The sequence below is a fragment of the Xenopus laevis genome, chromosome 3L, assembly GCF_017654675.1.
Source record: "Xenopus laevis strain J_2021 chromosome 3L, Xenopus_laevis_v10.1, whole genome shotgun sequence".
Lineage (NCBI taxonomy): Eukaryota > Metazoa > Chordata > Amphibia > Anura > Pipidae > Xenopus > Xenopus laevis.
This window is the reverse complement of record NC_054375.1, coordinates 13,427,328-13,442,184: the sequence shown is the minus strand read 5'-3', so window position 1 is coordinate 13,442,184 and position 14,857 is coordinate 13,427,328. Positions and strand designations below refer to the sequence as shown.

Here is a 14,857-nt window from a genome sequence, read left to right as displayed (position 1 = left end):
ACCCATGGCAGCATATCACCAACATGAGTATTCCCCGCCCCTCAGGTCACTGGACAGGAAAGGGTTAACTCCCAACCCTATAACATCCGCTCTGCACCGCCCCCACCTTGTCTTTTTCCTGTCCAGGTCACTTGTGTAGCTTACCGCTTCCAGGGTCTCTCTGCTCTCTCTCTGCCCTGATGCCTCCCATATGCTCCCCGGAGGGGATCGCGGTGGAGAAGGACCAATGGCTGGGTCACATTCCACCTATCAGGCCCACAGTTCATACTGGCCGTGTTGTTGGTGGCGAAGTGCGGATCCTCTGAAAACCGCTTCTAACAGACGCAGGAAGTACGTCATTTTCCTCCCAGAGCCAGGCAATCTTGCGTTCCACCGGCCGGATGTACGCGTCATTTCCGGTCGCGCGTCATTTCCGGTCGCGCGTTATTTCTGGAGCGACGGACGCGTGCACCGGCGTCTGACGTCACGACGCGCGCCGAAATTGGAAGTGGAGCGTGGTGTGTCGGTGAGCATGGAGGAACATAAATTCTCATTTTTTGGACGCAAGGGTGCTTACTATTGCCTGTCTCATAGGTTACAGACAAGATGGATCAGTCTGGCTCTGGGAGAGGAGTGCAGCCAAAAGTTTCTAGGTAAGCGAATGATAACGGAGTTACTGTTGGGGAGAGAGTGGAGGCTAATGGTGCTTGTTTCTTTCCTGTTTAGCCTCTCTGCCTCTACTGAAGCACAGAAGGTGGAAAGTCAACAAGCAAGAAAGCAGTCGGTTGCAGAACAACCCTTAACGGCTGAGCCTCAAACTTCTTCAGCACCCCAATTGGATGCCTTAGTGTCCCTAATTAAGCAAGCAGTGGTGCAGGGGGTGCAGGAAGCATCTTCTTCAAGCAGGAGGCCTAAGAGGTCTCGGGAAATGCTGTATGAGTCCCTTTTGGACATTTCAGAAGATGAATATTATGATCCTGCGGATGTTCAGTCGGATTTATCAGAAGAAGGTGAAATTTTTTCACCCAGAAATATAATGAAGGGTGCTCATTTTAAAGTTCAGCATTCTGGGTGTATGGCACATATGTCAAACCTGCCATTCTCACATTACCAAATGGGCCTGGCCTATCTAAGGCTTTTCCCTGTTTACTGGAAATGCAGACACATTCATACACATACAGCATAATATCTGTACATTTATAAATTAAAAACATTTGTAAAAAGAACTACTTTGTTGGTCTGTTATCATTATGGGAATAAGCATTTACCAAGCTAAAAGTTAAAAAGTTCTGAGTTGATTGTAAACTCCCAGCAATTCTTATTTCTTGGCATGAGAGGTGTAATACATGTCTACATTTGCTACCATTGTCAGATAAGGTTATAATGTATGTAGCCTAATTCTCTGGACTTGTCTGGAGTCAGGTGGGTAAGCACAATGGCAACTGGCTTCAAAGGCCTAGCCTTCTAGCCGAAGGTGACATACCATGAGTCTAGTGTGAAGGTGGCCAGCAGACAGAGCATGTTGATTGTACACAGATGACTGAAACTAAGAATGAAACAAACATATCTCGAGTCACTTTTAGATTTTGCCTTGACAAAGCCAGCAGGCGAAACACGTGTTGGCACACTGGGAAGCGCTGTTTGTGAAGTCTCCTGGGCGCTTTCCTTATTTTTACTATTGCAAAATAATTTCCTATTGATTTTAAACTTTTGCGACCGCATTGATTCTTCTTTTACAATCTTACCTGTTATCCAATGGCACTGTGGGATTTGTAGTTTTATAGGGAAGATTAGCTCTCCGAATTATAAGACAGCAAGGTAAAATTGAGACTACAGTCCCCAGTGACCTACTTTCTCCTCCGTGTGGGGTCCCAGACTTAGAAAAATACAGGCAGCTAGAACTTGGGACTTCTCCACCTCTAACAATTTTCCTATTCCTCCTTTCTCTTTCAATGCTGGTCTCTTTTGAATAATTTTATGCAAACGTTTTTTAACACCCTATAACTTTAACGGGGGTGTATGGATTAATTATTACTCACCAATTTTTATGCAGTCCTCAAAGATTACCTTAATTGATTTGCAGCAATTTTAATGAATTTAGTAAAGTTTACTTTTTAACAGTTAATCAGTTATTTACAATCTTCTATAATGAATGGATTTTAATGTGTGATATATAATAATGAATTAACTTTAATCTCACCTGGGTCAATTTAATCCTGGTTATTTAAGTTAACTTCTTAATTTCATTTGAAGCACTAGCACTTTATAGCACAATATTAATTAATCCTGTTACATGATTTTTAATTGCTGATGAATTATTAGCACCTAGCACATAGCACTTTATTGGGTAACCCAGCAATGGCTGCCCAATAATTGAAGCAACACTGGGTTAGTAACCTTTAACGAAACTGTTAATAAACTCTGACACTGCTGCACTAATACTTGAATTTTCTTTAATTGGTGGTTAATTGAATAGAGAGGGGTTTTACTTCTTTTCATTTCTATAGCTCCTGAATCTTGCCTTCCTTGGGAATCACAGGAACTTTTCCTTCATTTTTTGCTGCATTTGAAAAATGGAATCTAAGAAGACTCAGAACCGCCATTCTCTTGCCTGCAAGTTTTGCCTCAGGACTCAGGAAACCTTGACTGTTCACCTGAGAAGAGCCTGCAAGAGAGATGCAGATGCAGAAGAAATTGAGCTTCTGATGCAGGAAGCAAAAGCAAAGATGCGATCAATCCTGAAAGGGCTTAGTGTCGTTAAATATGAAGACCTGGACTATAAGGATTCTGATCCTCTGGATTTTTTTGTCAATTTCCTTGAGAAAAATGGCTGCTATGTTAGAGGGAAGCCTGAGAAGTCAGCAAGGTATGTATTGCTCCGGCCATTGCTGTGTCTAGACATGTATGTCTGTAATATTCATTTTGTTTTTATTTCTTCTTAACAATTAATCTATTGTTGCATTACAGCTCTCCCATGGAAGAGAGAATACGTCCATCCGATATAAACAGAACCAAGGTGAACCTCAATCGGGCAGCTGACAAAGTAGTGGAGAGACAGGCACCTTTTAAAGATCTGGACCTGTAAGTATACTTGGCATGTGTCCTTTTAATATTCACCTGTCTACATTGTAACTTGCACATTGTTATCCATTGTTTCTGAACTTTTGTTGATTTTTATCAATACGTCCCTGTCAGGTCACATGGGTATATTAGATGGACTTTTCTGCTAAGGCTTACTTAATTTTTACATTTCCTTCTCCTTTAAAATCTTCACCGGTCTACATAGTAACGTGCACATTGTTATTCATTGTTTCTGAACGTGTTTTGATTTTTATTAATATCGCCCTGTCAGGTCACATAAGAAGACCAAACCTGTACATGAAAAAGAGGTGAAGACACAAGGACCTGTTAAAGTGCTGGACCTGTAAGTATAATTGGCACATGCACATCTAATCTACACCTGTCTACATAGTAGTATGTGTTAATTTTTCTTAATTTACAATAGAGGGAAAGAAATGCTGTGTTTCTTTTTTTTTATAACTTAAAATTTTTATTGGATAAAGGTGCATACATATCGTAGTTATACAAACAATACGCATTGAAAATGAACACTGTATAACAGTTTAGTATATTTCAAGGAGATAAATTACATTCAGGAACAAAAGGAGAAGTTATCCATTTTTCTTTTAGAACAAAGAATCATACATTAACTAGTGGAAGGTAGGCAATTCCTACATATCCTCCAGTTAACCAACAATCCACTGAAGATTGCATGGCAAATTGTGTAATGATGGGAAGGAGCAGGGGGAGAAGCCAAAAAACAATCAAATCCGGTTGTGTCCATATAAGCAGGTCAAAGTCCAATTCCAACTGATTGGGTTTAGGCCCTTGTTTCAGAAAGCCTAACAGTGTACACATCCCATTTTGACCACACTTTCTCCCATTTACATCTGTTACCCCTAATGTTGGCCGTCATATATTCCATCTCTCTCGTATCCTTCACCCTATAGATAACATCCTCTATTTTTGGCGGGGAGGCCGATTTCCAAAGGGCTGTAATAGCCAGTCTGGTAGCAGTTAGAATAAAATTTGTAAGTCTTTGTTCTGCAAAGGTGATATCTGGGAATGGCCTGCCCACCAAAGTAGTATAGATGTCGAGATGGACGTTTTTAGAAAGAACATTCGTTAGTAGCTCCTCTACTTTGTGCCATAGTGATGTTAATTTGGGGCACTCCCACATTATATGTTGCTGCGTTCCTCTAAGACCACAACCTCTCCAACATAACGGAGAAGTGCCTGGAAAAATACGGCTAAGCTTAGCCGGAGTGTCGTACCAAAAGAACAATGATTTATAGATGCTTTCTTTCTGTCTGACACATGTTGCACTTCTGTTTGCATTTTCCCAGATTTCGGACCAGACCTCCATAGGGAGTGGATCGGAAGTGATTTCCTCCCATTTTAACATATAAGGGTGCTTGGGGAAAGGGTTGGCTGAAATAGTCATAATATTATTGTATAATGTAGAGATCAAGGCTTTCCTAGGTAGACCTTTTAAGCATAACCTCTCAAATTGGGTTAGGGAGGGGGATGATGTGCCTCGGGGAAGGCCTTGGCCGATGAAATAAAGTATTTGTACCAATTCATACATCCTATTTGGTGGGATAGAGAACTTAGTCTCAAGTTCCTCAAGAGTTCGTTGCTTGAGAGTTAGGGGATTTAAAAAATCATAAGTTCTGGATAGATCCTGTGCACCCCAGTAGTTTCTAAAGTGCATCGAAAGACCAGGAGGGAAGGCAGCATTTCCTAAGAAAGGGGTGACCAGTGAGTGGGGGTTGGCTAGACGATATTTCGCCTTGCATAGCTTCCATATCCTCAGAGTAAATGACATTGGAGAGAGGAGTGGACCGAGTTTTCTATCCTTTGGGACCCAGAGAAGTGAGCCAGGATGTATTGGAGTAATCCATAGCGCCTCTATATAAGCCCATTTACTCGTGTGATTATATGTGGTCCACCCAGGGATATGTCTTAAGTGAGACGCCTCATAGTAGGCCCTCAAGGATGGGACCGAGAGACCCCCTTGTGATTTACTAGTGGTCATAAGTGTGCCAGCTAATCTATGTCTGCGTTTGCCCCATATAAACTTAAACAGAGACGTCTGAAGGTCTCTAAGAACTAAACGGGGAACCGCTATCGGGAGGGTCTCGAACAGGTACAAGAGCTTGGGAAGAATCGACATCTTGATCACTGTTATGCGACCCAACCATGATATAGTATATGAATTCCACTTAAGGAGGGATGCCTTGATCGTTTGTATCAATGGGGGAAAGTTGCCCTGATACAATTGACTATATGTTTTAGTTAGGTGAACGCCTAAATATTTTAAGGAGTGAGTTTTCCATTTGTACGGAAACGAAGCTTCTAAGGCCTCTTTGATCGGTCTGGGTATATTCAATGGGAGCGCTTCTGTTTTATCTATGTTTAATTTATATCCTGAAAGTTGGCCGTACTGTACCAGAGGTTTATGTAAGTTTGGCAAGGAGACAACTGGGTTTGTCAGGGTAAGGAGGATGTCATCTGCGAATAGGGAGATAACAAATTCCTGTTGTTGGATGACAGGCCCAGTTATATCTGTATGATTTCTAATGGCCGAGGCCAGAGGTTCAATGCTCAAGGCATACAACAATGGCGACAAGGGGCACCCCTGCCTAGTCCCATTGCGGATAGGGATCTGTTTATGAGATGCTTCCGGTAATTTAAGTGTGGCCGCAGGAAACGAATATAAACATTGAAGAGCTTTAAGAAAGGGGCCCCCCATGCCCATGTGCTCTAGTAGGTCGAACATAAAATCCCAATTGAGGCGATCAAAAGCCTTTTCGGCATCTAGGCTAAGCAATAATGTTGGTGTTTTGGTTTTGTTCACAGCATCAATTAAATCAATTGCTCTACGAGTATTATCACCTGCTTGCCTACCATATATAAAACCAACTTGATCTGTGTTTATGAGTCTGGGCATGAGGGGTCCCAACCTGTTAGCCAAGAGTTTAGTGAAGATCTTAAGGTCTGAATTCAAAAGGGCTATAGGCCTGTAGCTACCACAGAGGCCAGGGTCCTTACCCTCCTTGTGTAGTAGGGTGATGTAAGAAGACAGCATGGACTGGGGGATGGGTTGGTCTGACATAAAAGAGTTAAAAAGCTTAGTCAGGTGGGGGATCAATAGTTCGCAAAATTTTTTATAATAGGCATATGAGTAGCCATAGGGGCCAGGCGCCTTTGAAGAAGGGAGAGACTTAATTGTGCTCTTGACTTCCTCCTCAGTGATTGGTTTGTTAAGAGTTTCAAGCTCTATTGGCGTGAGAACTGAGTGTACGTTGTCTGTCAAAAAGGATTGTCTGAGAACTGGAACGCTAGTGCCTAATGGAAGTTGAGCAGGAGGAAGATTATAAAGTGAGGTGTAGTATTCCTCAAATGCCAAGGCAATCCCTTTTGGAGAGAACGTTCTTTCTCCATTTGATTTGTCTATGGAGACTATGGCGGAGTGCGCAATCTGTTCTCTCAATTTCTTAGCCAATAAAGAGTGTGGTTTATCCCCTCTTTCATAATATTTTTGCTTGGTCCATTTTAACGCTTTCGAGATGTCCCCTGAGGCAAGTAAACTAAGCTCTCTTCGAACCCCAAGAATCTCCCTACGAAGTTCAGCTGTTGGAGTACAATGAGCTTTGTGTTCTAAATGGTTTAATTTGTGTAGTAAAGATGTCCTAGTATGTGATTTAGCTTTTTTCCGAGCTGCTGCTATAGCTATAAGTTTACCCCTCAATATTGCTTTATGGGCTTCCCATAAAGTTGAGATCTTATTCACTGAGTGAGCATTGTCTCTAAAATAGTCTAGGATCAATTGGGATAAATCTTCGCAAATACGAGGGTTATTCAATAGATCTTCATTTAACCTCCAATGCGTAGATTTCCGCACTGGGGAGGTCAGATGAATGTCCAGGGTAATAGCATGATGGTCTGACCATGAAATAGGGATGATATCTGAGGAGGCTGGATATGCTAACAAGTCCCTGGAAGTCAAAAAAAAATCCAATCTAGAATAGAGCAAATGGCGTGCTGAATAAAAGGAAAAGGCCCTCTCATTGGGGTGATGTACCCTCCAGATATCTCTCAAATCTAATCTATGAATTAGTTGGCGAAATCTTTGACATTGAGATTTATAGTGCTTGGAAGGAGGGGGGTGAGAGCGGTCCCTGTTTTCCGAGAGAACTAAATTGTAGTCCCCTCCAATAATAATAGGATATTGGTAATCCCCTCTAGCTTTAGGGAGGGTGGTTTTCAAAAACCGCAGCTGATTCTTATTGGGGGAGTAGATATTGGCTAGCCTGAGAGGTTTGCCTTCCAAAAGGCCATCCAATATCAAATAGCGACCTTTAGGATCTGCCTGAATACCTTGAACCTCAAAGGGACAATTCCTATGTATTAATGTCATAAGGCCCGCTTTTTTAGAGCTAGAGGTTGCTTGATAAGCAGTAGGATACAATTTAGTTATGAATGAGATATTGTCGGATGTCCTAAAGTGCGATTCTTGAATCATAGCAATATCGGGTCGCAATCTGTGTAGCTCCCTTCTGAGCATATATCGTTTCATAACACTGTTCAAACCATTCACATTTAATGTTAGACATTTAACCATGGTGACTTATTGGTAGGATAAGCTTCCTTGAACATCCATTATACCAACAGTTTTCCCAAAGCCCAATCTCAAACCGAAAACCTATAATGGGCTTTAGCAAATGCAATAATGAAAATAAGGCATGGTATAGAGAACAAATCCCGGTAAACCATCCCCAAAGGTAAAATAGCGAAAATAAGACATGGTAGAGAAAACAAATCCCGGTGAACCATCCCCAAGGGTAAAATGTCTGACCAAAAACCATAGAAAACAAACCAGAGAAAATAGACAAAAACAAACAAAGTATACTTATATAAAAGGAACTCTGTAAGTCGTATCCCATCTGAAGGGAGCCAGTAGGGAAAGATTCAGTTAGTCGCAGCTCTACCGCCAAATCAGGCAGGTATCGGGACCACAAGATAACCATATCTGTGTTGGGGGAGTCCCAGGTGTCAATGAGTAGGGCAGAACTAAACAAGGAAATCGTCAGAGACTCAGTATCCGGAGAGATCTATTCTCAGAGTCCATAATACCAAAGGAAGATGCTCAGGGTGCATCTTTAGGGGGCGTCGTTCGATGGGTGCTGGTCTTCACCTTTTCCCAAATGGGTGAGAGTCGGGTGGGTTGTAGCTCCGTCCTAGCCGGTGTCGGTATTTTTGGATCCAACGTATGCAAGCCGAGATCATGTAGAAATTTAGATCCTTGAGTGTGATCCTGTAACGAATACTGGCGGTTCCCCTTTGTCACAATCAACCGGAATGGGAAGCCCCATCGATAGGGGATATTATGATCCCGTAATGTTTGAGTTGTGGGACAAAGTTCCCTTCTTTTGTTCAGTGTAATTGGTGAGACGTCATTGAAAATCTGCACTTTCTGACCTTGATGGTCCACATGTGAGCAATTTCTAGTTTTAGCTATAATGCTGTCTTTGCTCTCAAAATAGTGCAAGCATACAACAATGTCCCTTGGCGTTGTGACGTTGGGGGGTCTGGCTCCTAAGGCTCTATGGGCCCTATCGAACCGCCATGCTTCTACCGGGAGATCCGGATTAATGGCTGAAAAGAGTGAGCGAAGGAAGGGCCTAATGTCTTGAGGAGAAATGTTTTCAGAAACCCCTCTTACCCGTAGGTTTTGTCGTCTGGATCTGTTTTCCAGATCTTCCGTATGGGACTGTAGGGAGTGGAGCTCATCACGTAGTGTGAAATTCTCCTCCTCCATTTGATTATAGCGTGTGATAAGATCGTCAACCTTGTTTTCAAGTTGATCAGTCCGGTCCCCAAGATTAGTTATATCCGCTTGTATATTTTTAAGAGCCAGGTGAAAACTTGCTGTAATCGAGTTTGTTAACCGCTCATGAAGATCTGTAAGCTGTTGCGCAAGTACCTGTACCGTTACCAGGTCTGGGCCTTGTGCCTGCGGGATTGCGGTAAGCGGTTGTATAGTGGACTCAGTGGTGAAGTGTCCAGGAGAGGTAGCTATCGAATCACTGTGTCCCGGAGAGCTAGACGGAGAGATATCTGCAAGTGCGCCATTGTCAGAGTCTCCGGCGCCATCTTGGACACGCTGTTTCTAAGATGCCGACTTCTGAAAATAAGGAGACATTGTGTCGGGTGAGACCTTAGTTCGGCGTTTCCCCAGCTCGACACGCTTTCCTTTGGTGCTCATACTCGCCCGATTAGCAAAAGTTGGCAATATAGAGGCTACGATCGGGTAATATATCTCCCGTTGGGACGGAGCTCTCTGTCTGTGCGACCGTCCTACTGTGTTTCTTTTGACAGAGGCCTCAGGATAGCATTTCTTTGAGGGATTACTGGTATATTTAGATGGACTTTTCTGCTAAGGCTTACTTAATTTTAACCTTTCCTTCTCCTTTAAAATCTTCACTGGTCTACATAGTAACTTGCACATTGTTATTCATTGTTTCTGAACTTGTTTTGATTTTTATTAATATAGCTCTGTCAGGTCACATAAGAAGACCAAACCCAGCCCAGTGAACGCTGAAAAAGTGCAGAGACACCGACCTATTGCTGAACAGCCGGACCAGTAAGTCCACTTCTATACTTATACTTCTAGCATACGTCTAATATTTGCCTATACTTCGTAATATGCATGCATTTTTTTTGTTTCAATCCTTTCTTAACTGTTGTTGATCTTTATTTTAGCCCCATGGAGTCAGAAGAGGAGGACATCGTAGGCCCTGTAAATGAAAAAGAGGTGGAGACACGAGGACCTTTTAAAAAGCTGGACATGTAAGTATAATTGGCACATGCACATCTAATCTACACCTGTCTACATACAAGGGAAAGTTGTGCTCAACCACTAACTTTTAAAAACATTAAGCGGGGGTGCAATGAGGTTGTGACCACAAAATACATATAGTAGAAGCAAGAGGTCCTCTGCACTCAACCCATTATCAATATATTTAAGACAGAGACATTTTGTGCATACTGCTATTAAAAAATGCCTTACCCTTTAAGCAAAACAGGAATTGTTTGTCCATATATTACAATATATTTAATAATAAACTCATCCCATATTTGGCCAGTCCTATGCTCAATTGACATCTGATTCATTAAGAATTCTATTGATCATGTCTACACAGTAGTATGTGTTAATCTTTTTTGTTGATTTGTATTGTTATAGCCCTGTTGAGTCAGACAATGCATGCCCATCGACTGATGATAATGATGATGATGAAAATCCAAAAAAGCTGGACCAGTAAGTTAACTTTACACAAGCATATTTAAGATTCACACGTCCATGCTGTAATAGGTGTTCAGATTTTACATTTATACTGAATTACTTATAAAACAGGGGCCCAGGGAAGTGCATTGTAAGTGGCACTTCCCTCATACTTAAATATACTTCAATTTAGCCTTAAGAGTGCTTCCACAACCCCCCAAATTTGTATATTGTATTAGCCGGAAGCATTGGTTGGTTTAGGCAATCACTGTCTCTTAAAAGACTTATTGGCGGGGGAGGATTTTAGCCTTCACACTGAAACCAACACATACTGAACTCAGGTAATGCTACTATGCAGGGAATTGTCTTTTTTTACTATGACCAGAGCTAAAGAAGTTAGGGACAGCCATATGGGGTTTAGCTTGATGAGGTATGGTGGCTTTTCAACTTTATGATCATAACTTTGTAACCTAAAACCCATGTTTTTGTAAACACATGCACTAGCATTTATACTGAATTACTTATAAAACAAGGGCCCAGGGAAGAGCATTGTAAGTGGCACTTCGCTTATACTTAAATATACTTCAATTTAGCCTTAAGAGTGCTTCCACAACCCCCCAAATTTGGACCAGTAAGTTAACTTTACACAAGCATATTTAAGCTTCACACGTCCATGCTGTAATAGGTGTTCAGATTTTCAATCATTTCTAAATGTGTTTTTCTTTGGGCTAGGAGCAAGACAGAGTCACATCTAATTCTGCTGAAGAAAAAAATGAAGGCAGCCGGGATGTACAGGAAACACTCTCTTGAATGTGATCTTCTTGTTAGTTTCCGAACATTTCTTCAGCAAGAATTACGAGTTAGAAGATGGTCACAAGAGGTAAGATTTACACCTGTCTATGTAGCGCTTGCTGTTTTTTTTTTTTGCTGTTCCCATTTCCTCATAATGATTTTTTCCACATGTCTAATTTTAGGTTGGAAATGTGGCCAGGTTTTTATATTTTGTGGACCCCTCCAAACCCTCCTTAAAGTTCCTGGATGATACACCGAAGACAGTGGCTTTTTTTACTAAACTGGCAAGTTTGGGGAACAGTCATGCCACTCAGTTCACCTACCTGAAGCACATTAAAAGGTTTGTTCGGTCTCAGATGAATACTCTAACTTCATCACATCAATCTAAAGAAACCGTGGAAAGATGTAGGCTGTTTCTCGAGATGACTGCGGGTCTACAGGGAAAGCTGAGCAAAGGAATTTCAGCTGAGACTGTGGGGAAAAAGTAAGTATGCTTTAGTACCTGTGCATCTAGTTTGGATGTTTGTGTGTTTGCGTTTGGTTTGTAACCTTTACCATCCCTATTTACAGGTATGACTACATGACATCTGGAAAAAAGGACCCAGTGGAGTGTCAGAGGATTCTCGTAGAGGCAAGGCCAACGATCGAGCAGCTGATAAAGAAGGCCAAGATGGGTGGAACACTTTTGGATAAAGAAAAGTGTGTTGTCCTCTATTACTTGGAGGCAATAGTTGTCCTAAAGCAACTCCAGCGACCAGGAGTTGTGCAGAACATGACTGTGAGTACCCATGTTGCATTTTTTTCTACTGACATGCTTTTTATGCCCTGTTACATAGTTACATAGTAACATAGTTAAATTGGGTTGAAAAAAGACAAAGTCCATCAAGTTCAACCCCTCCAAATGAAATCCCAGCATCCATACACACACCCCTCCCCTCCCCTCTTTCACATAAATTCTATATACCCATACCTATACTAACTATAGAGTACAGTATCACAATAGCCTTTGATATTATGTCTGTCCAAAAAATCATCCAAGCCATTCTTAAAGGCATTAACTGAATCATCCATCACAACTTCACCTGGCAGTGCATTCCACAACCTCACTGTCCTGACTGGGAAGAACCCCCTACGTTGCTTAATATGAAAGTTCTTTTCTTCTAGTCTAAAGGGGTGGCCTCTGGTACGGTGATCCTCTTTATGGGTAAAAAGGTCCCCTGCTATTTGTCTATAATGTCCTCTAATGTATTTATAATGTCCTCTAATGTATTTATAAAGTGTAATCATATCCCCTTGCAAGCGCCTTTTTTCCCGAGAAAACAATCCCAACCTTGACAGTCTCCCAGTCTCATTTAACTCTTCCCTCCCTCTAACCAGTTTAGTTGCACTTAGTCTCTGCACTCTCTCCAGCTCATTTATATCCCTCTTAAGGACTGGAGTCCAAAACTGCCCCCATACTCCAGATGAGGCCTCACGAGGGACCTATAAAGAGGCATAATTATGTTTTCATCCCTTGAGTTAATGCCATGCTGTTAACTTGCACTGTTTGGCATTTTACTGATCCTTGTGTGTCTTATTTGCATATAGGTTGAAGAATGGCGCAACAGGAAATTGTCGGACTGCAAGACACGTATGGCCATTGCTGTAAAAAAACATAAGACTGCTACACAGCAAGTCGCCACTGTACTTTTAGAAGAAGAAGAAGAACAGGTATATGTCTGAAGTGAACAGTTGCAATTTGTGACAGTGTGTTGCAGAGCATTTTTTTTTCAACTGGACTTTCTTTTGTGTCATTTCAGTGGTTTTATGTGTTCTATAAAAAAATACGGCCATCCTTTATCAGGAGTGGGACAAGCCCGAAGACATTCTTTATCTCATCATCAGGGGAGCCGATTCACAGTGTGACAAACGACATTGCTAGACTTCATAAGAAGTAAGTATACATGTTGTAATGCAAATAGTTCTTCTCAAAAACTATAACCATCCGGTGAATACTGGTACAGGCTTACAAGCCAAGTTTAGCACTTGTTCAACGTTTACATTTCTGAACATATATTTTTTTCCATAGGTTTAATTTGCGCCCTATGACTAGTCAAGAGGCTAGAAGAAGAATGGAGACATACATGGCCTCCCACTTAAAAACTGATGCAGAGAGGTACTCGTTTGCCAAGATGCTGGGCCATTCAAATTTGACTGCCGAAAGGGTTTATCGAGAGAAGACCATTGAAAATATGGTAGAAGCGGCAGAAGTCATGAAGAAGGCATTGTATGGCCCCCAGGCTTCAACATCAAGGTAAGTTGATATAGAGCATTTACATGGTTTTCTGTATGCAATTTTGTTTTAAATACTGATAAATTATGATTTATACTAACCACCGGTTTCATTCTCATTATCCATTTAACAGGTTTAAACAGATGCCACAGCAGCCACTGGAAACAGAAAGTACAGTAGTCTCTCGAGACTTGAGGGAGAATGCTTTTGAGAGATTCAAAAAAGCCCGTCCAGTCACCCATGATGCAAATCCTCCATGCTTAAAGGCAGCGTTAGCCTTTTCCAATGAGTACGGCCAGTACTTTTATGATCAATGGAGAAAACTACAGAACAAGATGAGGGTGGATTATGTTGCTGGTAAGTCTTCCAAAATTGTTGTATGTTTTTCACAGTTTAGGGGGTTCTTCCCAGTCAGGACAGTGAGGTTGTGGAATGCACTGCCAGGTGAAGTTGTGATGCTGATTCAGTTAATGCATTTAAGAATGGCTTGGATGATTTTTTGGACAGACATAATATCAAAGGCTATTGTGATACTAAGCTCTATAGTTAGTATAGGTATGGGTATATAGAATTTAATTAAAAGTAGAGAGGGGTGTATGTATAGATGCTGGGTTTTCATTTGGAGGGGTTGAACTTGATGGACGTTGTCTTTTTTCAACCCAATTTAACTATGTAACTATGTAACTATGTGCAATCACTGAATGTATACGTTTGTGAATATCTAATAATTCTTTCTCTTACACCCATCCATTCTAGGAATTTTCAAATATCAGAAACCAAATGAAGAGAGAGTGAGAGAATGTATCGAAGGCCATGCATGGAAGACCAACTTACCACGGATACGGGATATTCTGGAAACCATAAAGCCACGTTGATAGCAAACCAGGTTTCTAAACACGTGTCAAGTGGAGTGAGCATGAATTCAGCTGGATAAAAGTTTGAAAGTTTGAAAGTTTGAAAAGATTGGTGGAATGCATTGGCATCTGCAGATTTCCTCATAACAGATGTAGATGAGACATTAGCACCTTAAACCATCAAGAGAGTTGGAAGAGATTGTTCGTCTAATGAATATGTCAGATGGGAGAAACCTTGCCCTGTTTTGGATTCTGCAGCATTTTTAATGACTGGTAGCCAAATAGAAATATTTGGCTGGGAGTTTTTGTTGGGGGGGTTTTTTGTTTTGAAAATGTTTATTTGTGCTTTGAGTTTTAAAGGAACAGTAACACCAAAAAATGAAAGTGTTTTAAAGTAATGAAAATGTCATGTACTGTTGCCCTGCACTGGTAAAACTGATCTGTTTGCTTCAGAAACACTATATACACAAGCTGCTGTGGAGCAATGGTGGAAATTGAAGAATGGCTCAATGGCACAGGTTAATTAATTGATAACAGAAAACACCATCTGACAGACAGAGCTCATCTGCTATCTGCTGTGTAGCTTGAGCTTTTACTCCTTTGAATGGCTGC

At 41.3% G+C, this 14,857-nt stretch overlaps 1 protein-coding gene across 1 annotated transcript; it reads left to right on the top strand.

Annotated features, from left to right (window-relative positions):
- Window positions 1-2,552: 2,552 nt before the first annotated feature.
- Window positions 2,553-14,583, top strand: LOC121393043. The gene is made up of 14 exons (XM_041585425.1): window positions 2,553-2,845; window positions 2,947-3,060; window positions 3,332-3,403; window positions 9,599-9,688; window positions 9,808-9,894; window positions 10,289-10,363; window positions 11,060-11,207; window positions 11,302-11,603; window positions 11,690-11,897; window positions 12,707-12,829; window positions 12,919-13,052; window positions 13,188-13,412; window positions 13,525-13,748; window positions 14,148-14,583. Exons 1-14 carry the CDS (start codon window positions 2,553-2,555, stop codon window positions 14,264-14,266), a joined length of 2,214 nt encoding a protein of 737 aa, XP_041441359.1. The 3' UTR covers window positions 14,267-14,583.
- Window positions 14,584-14,857: the final 274 nt, after the last annotated feature.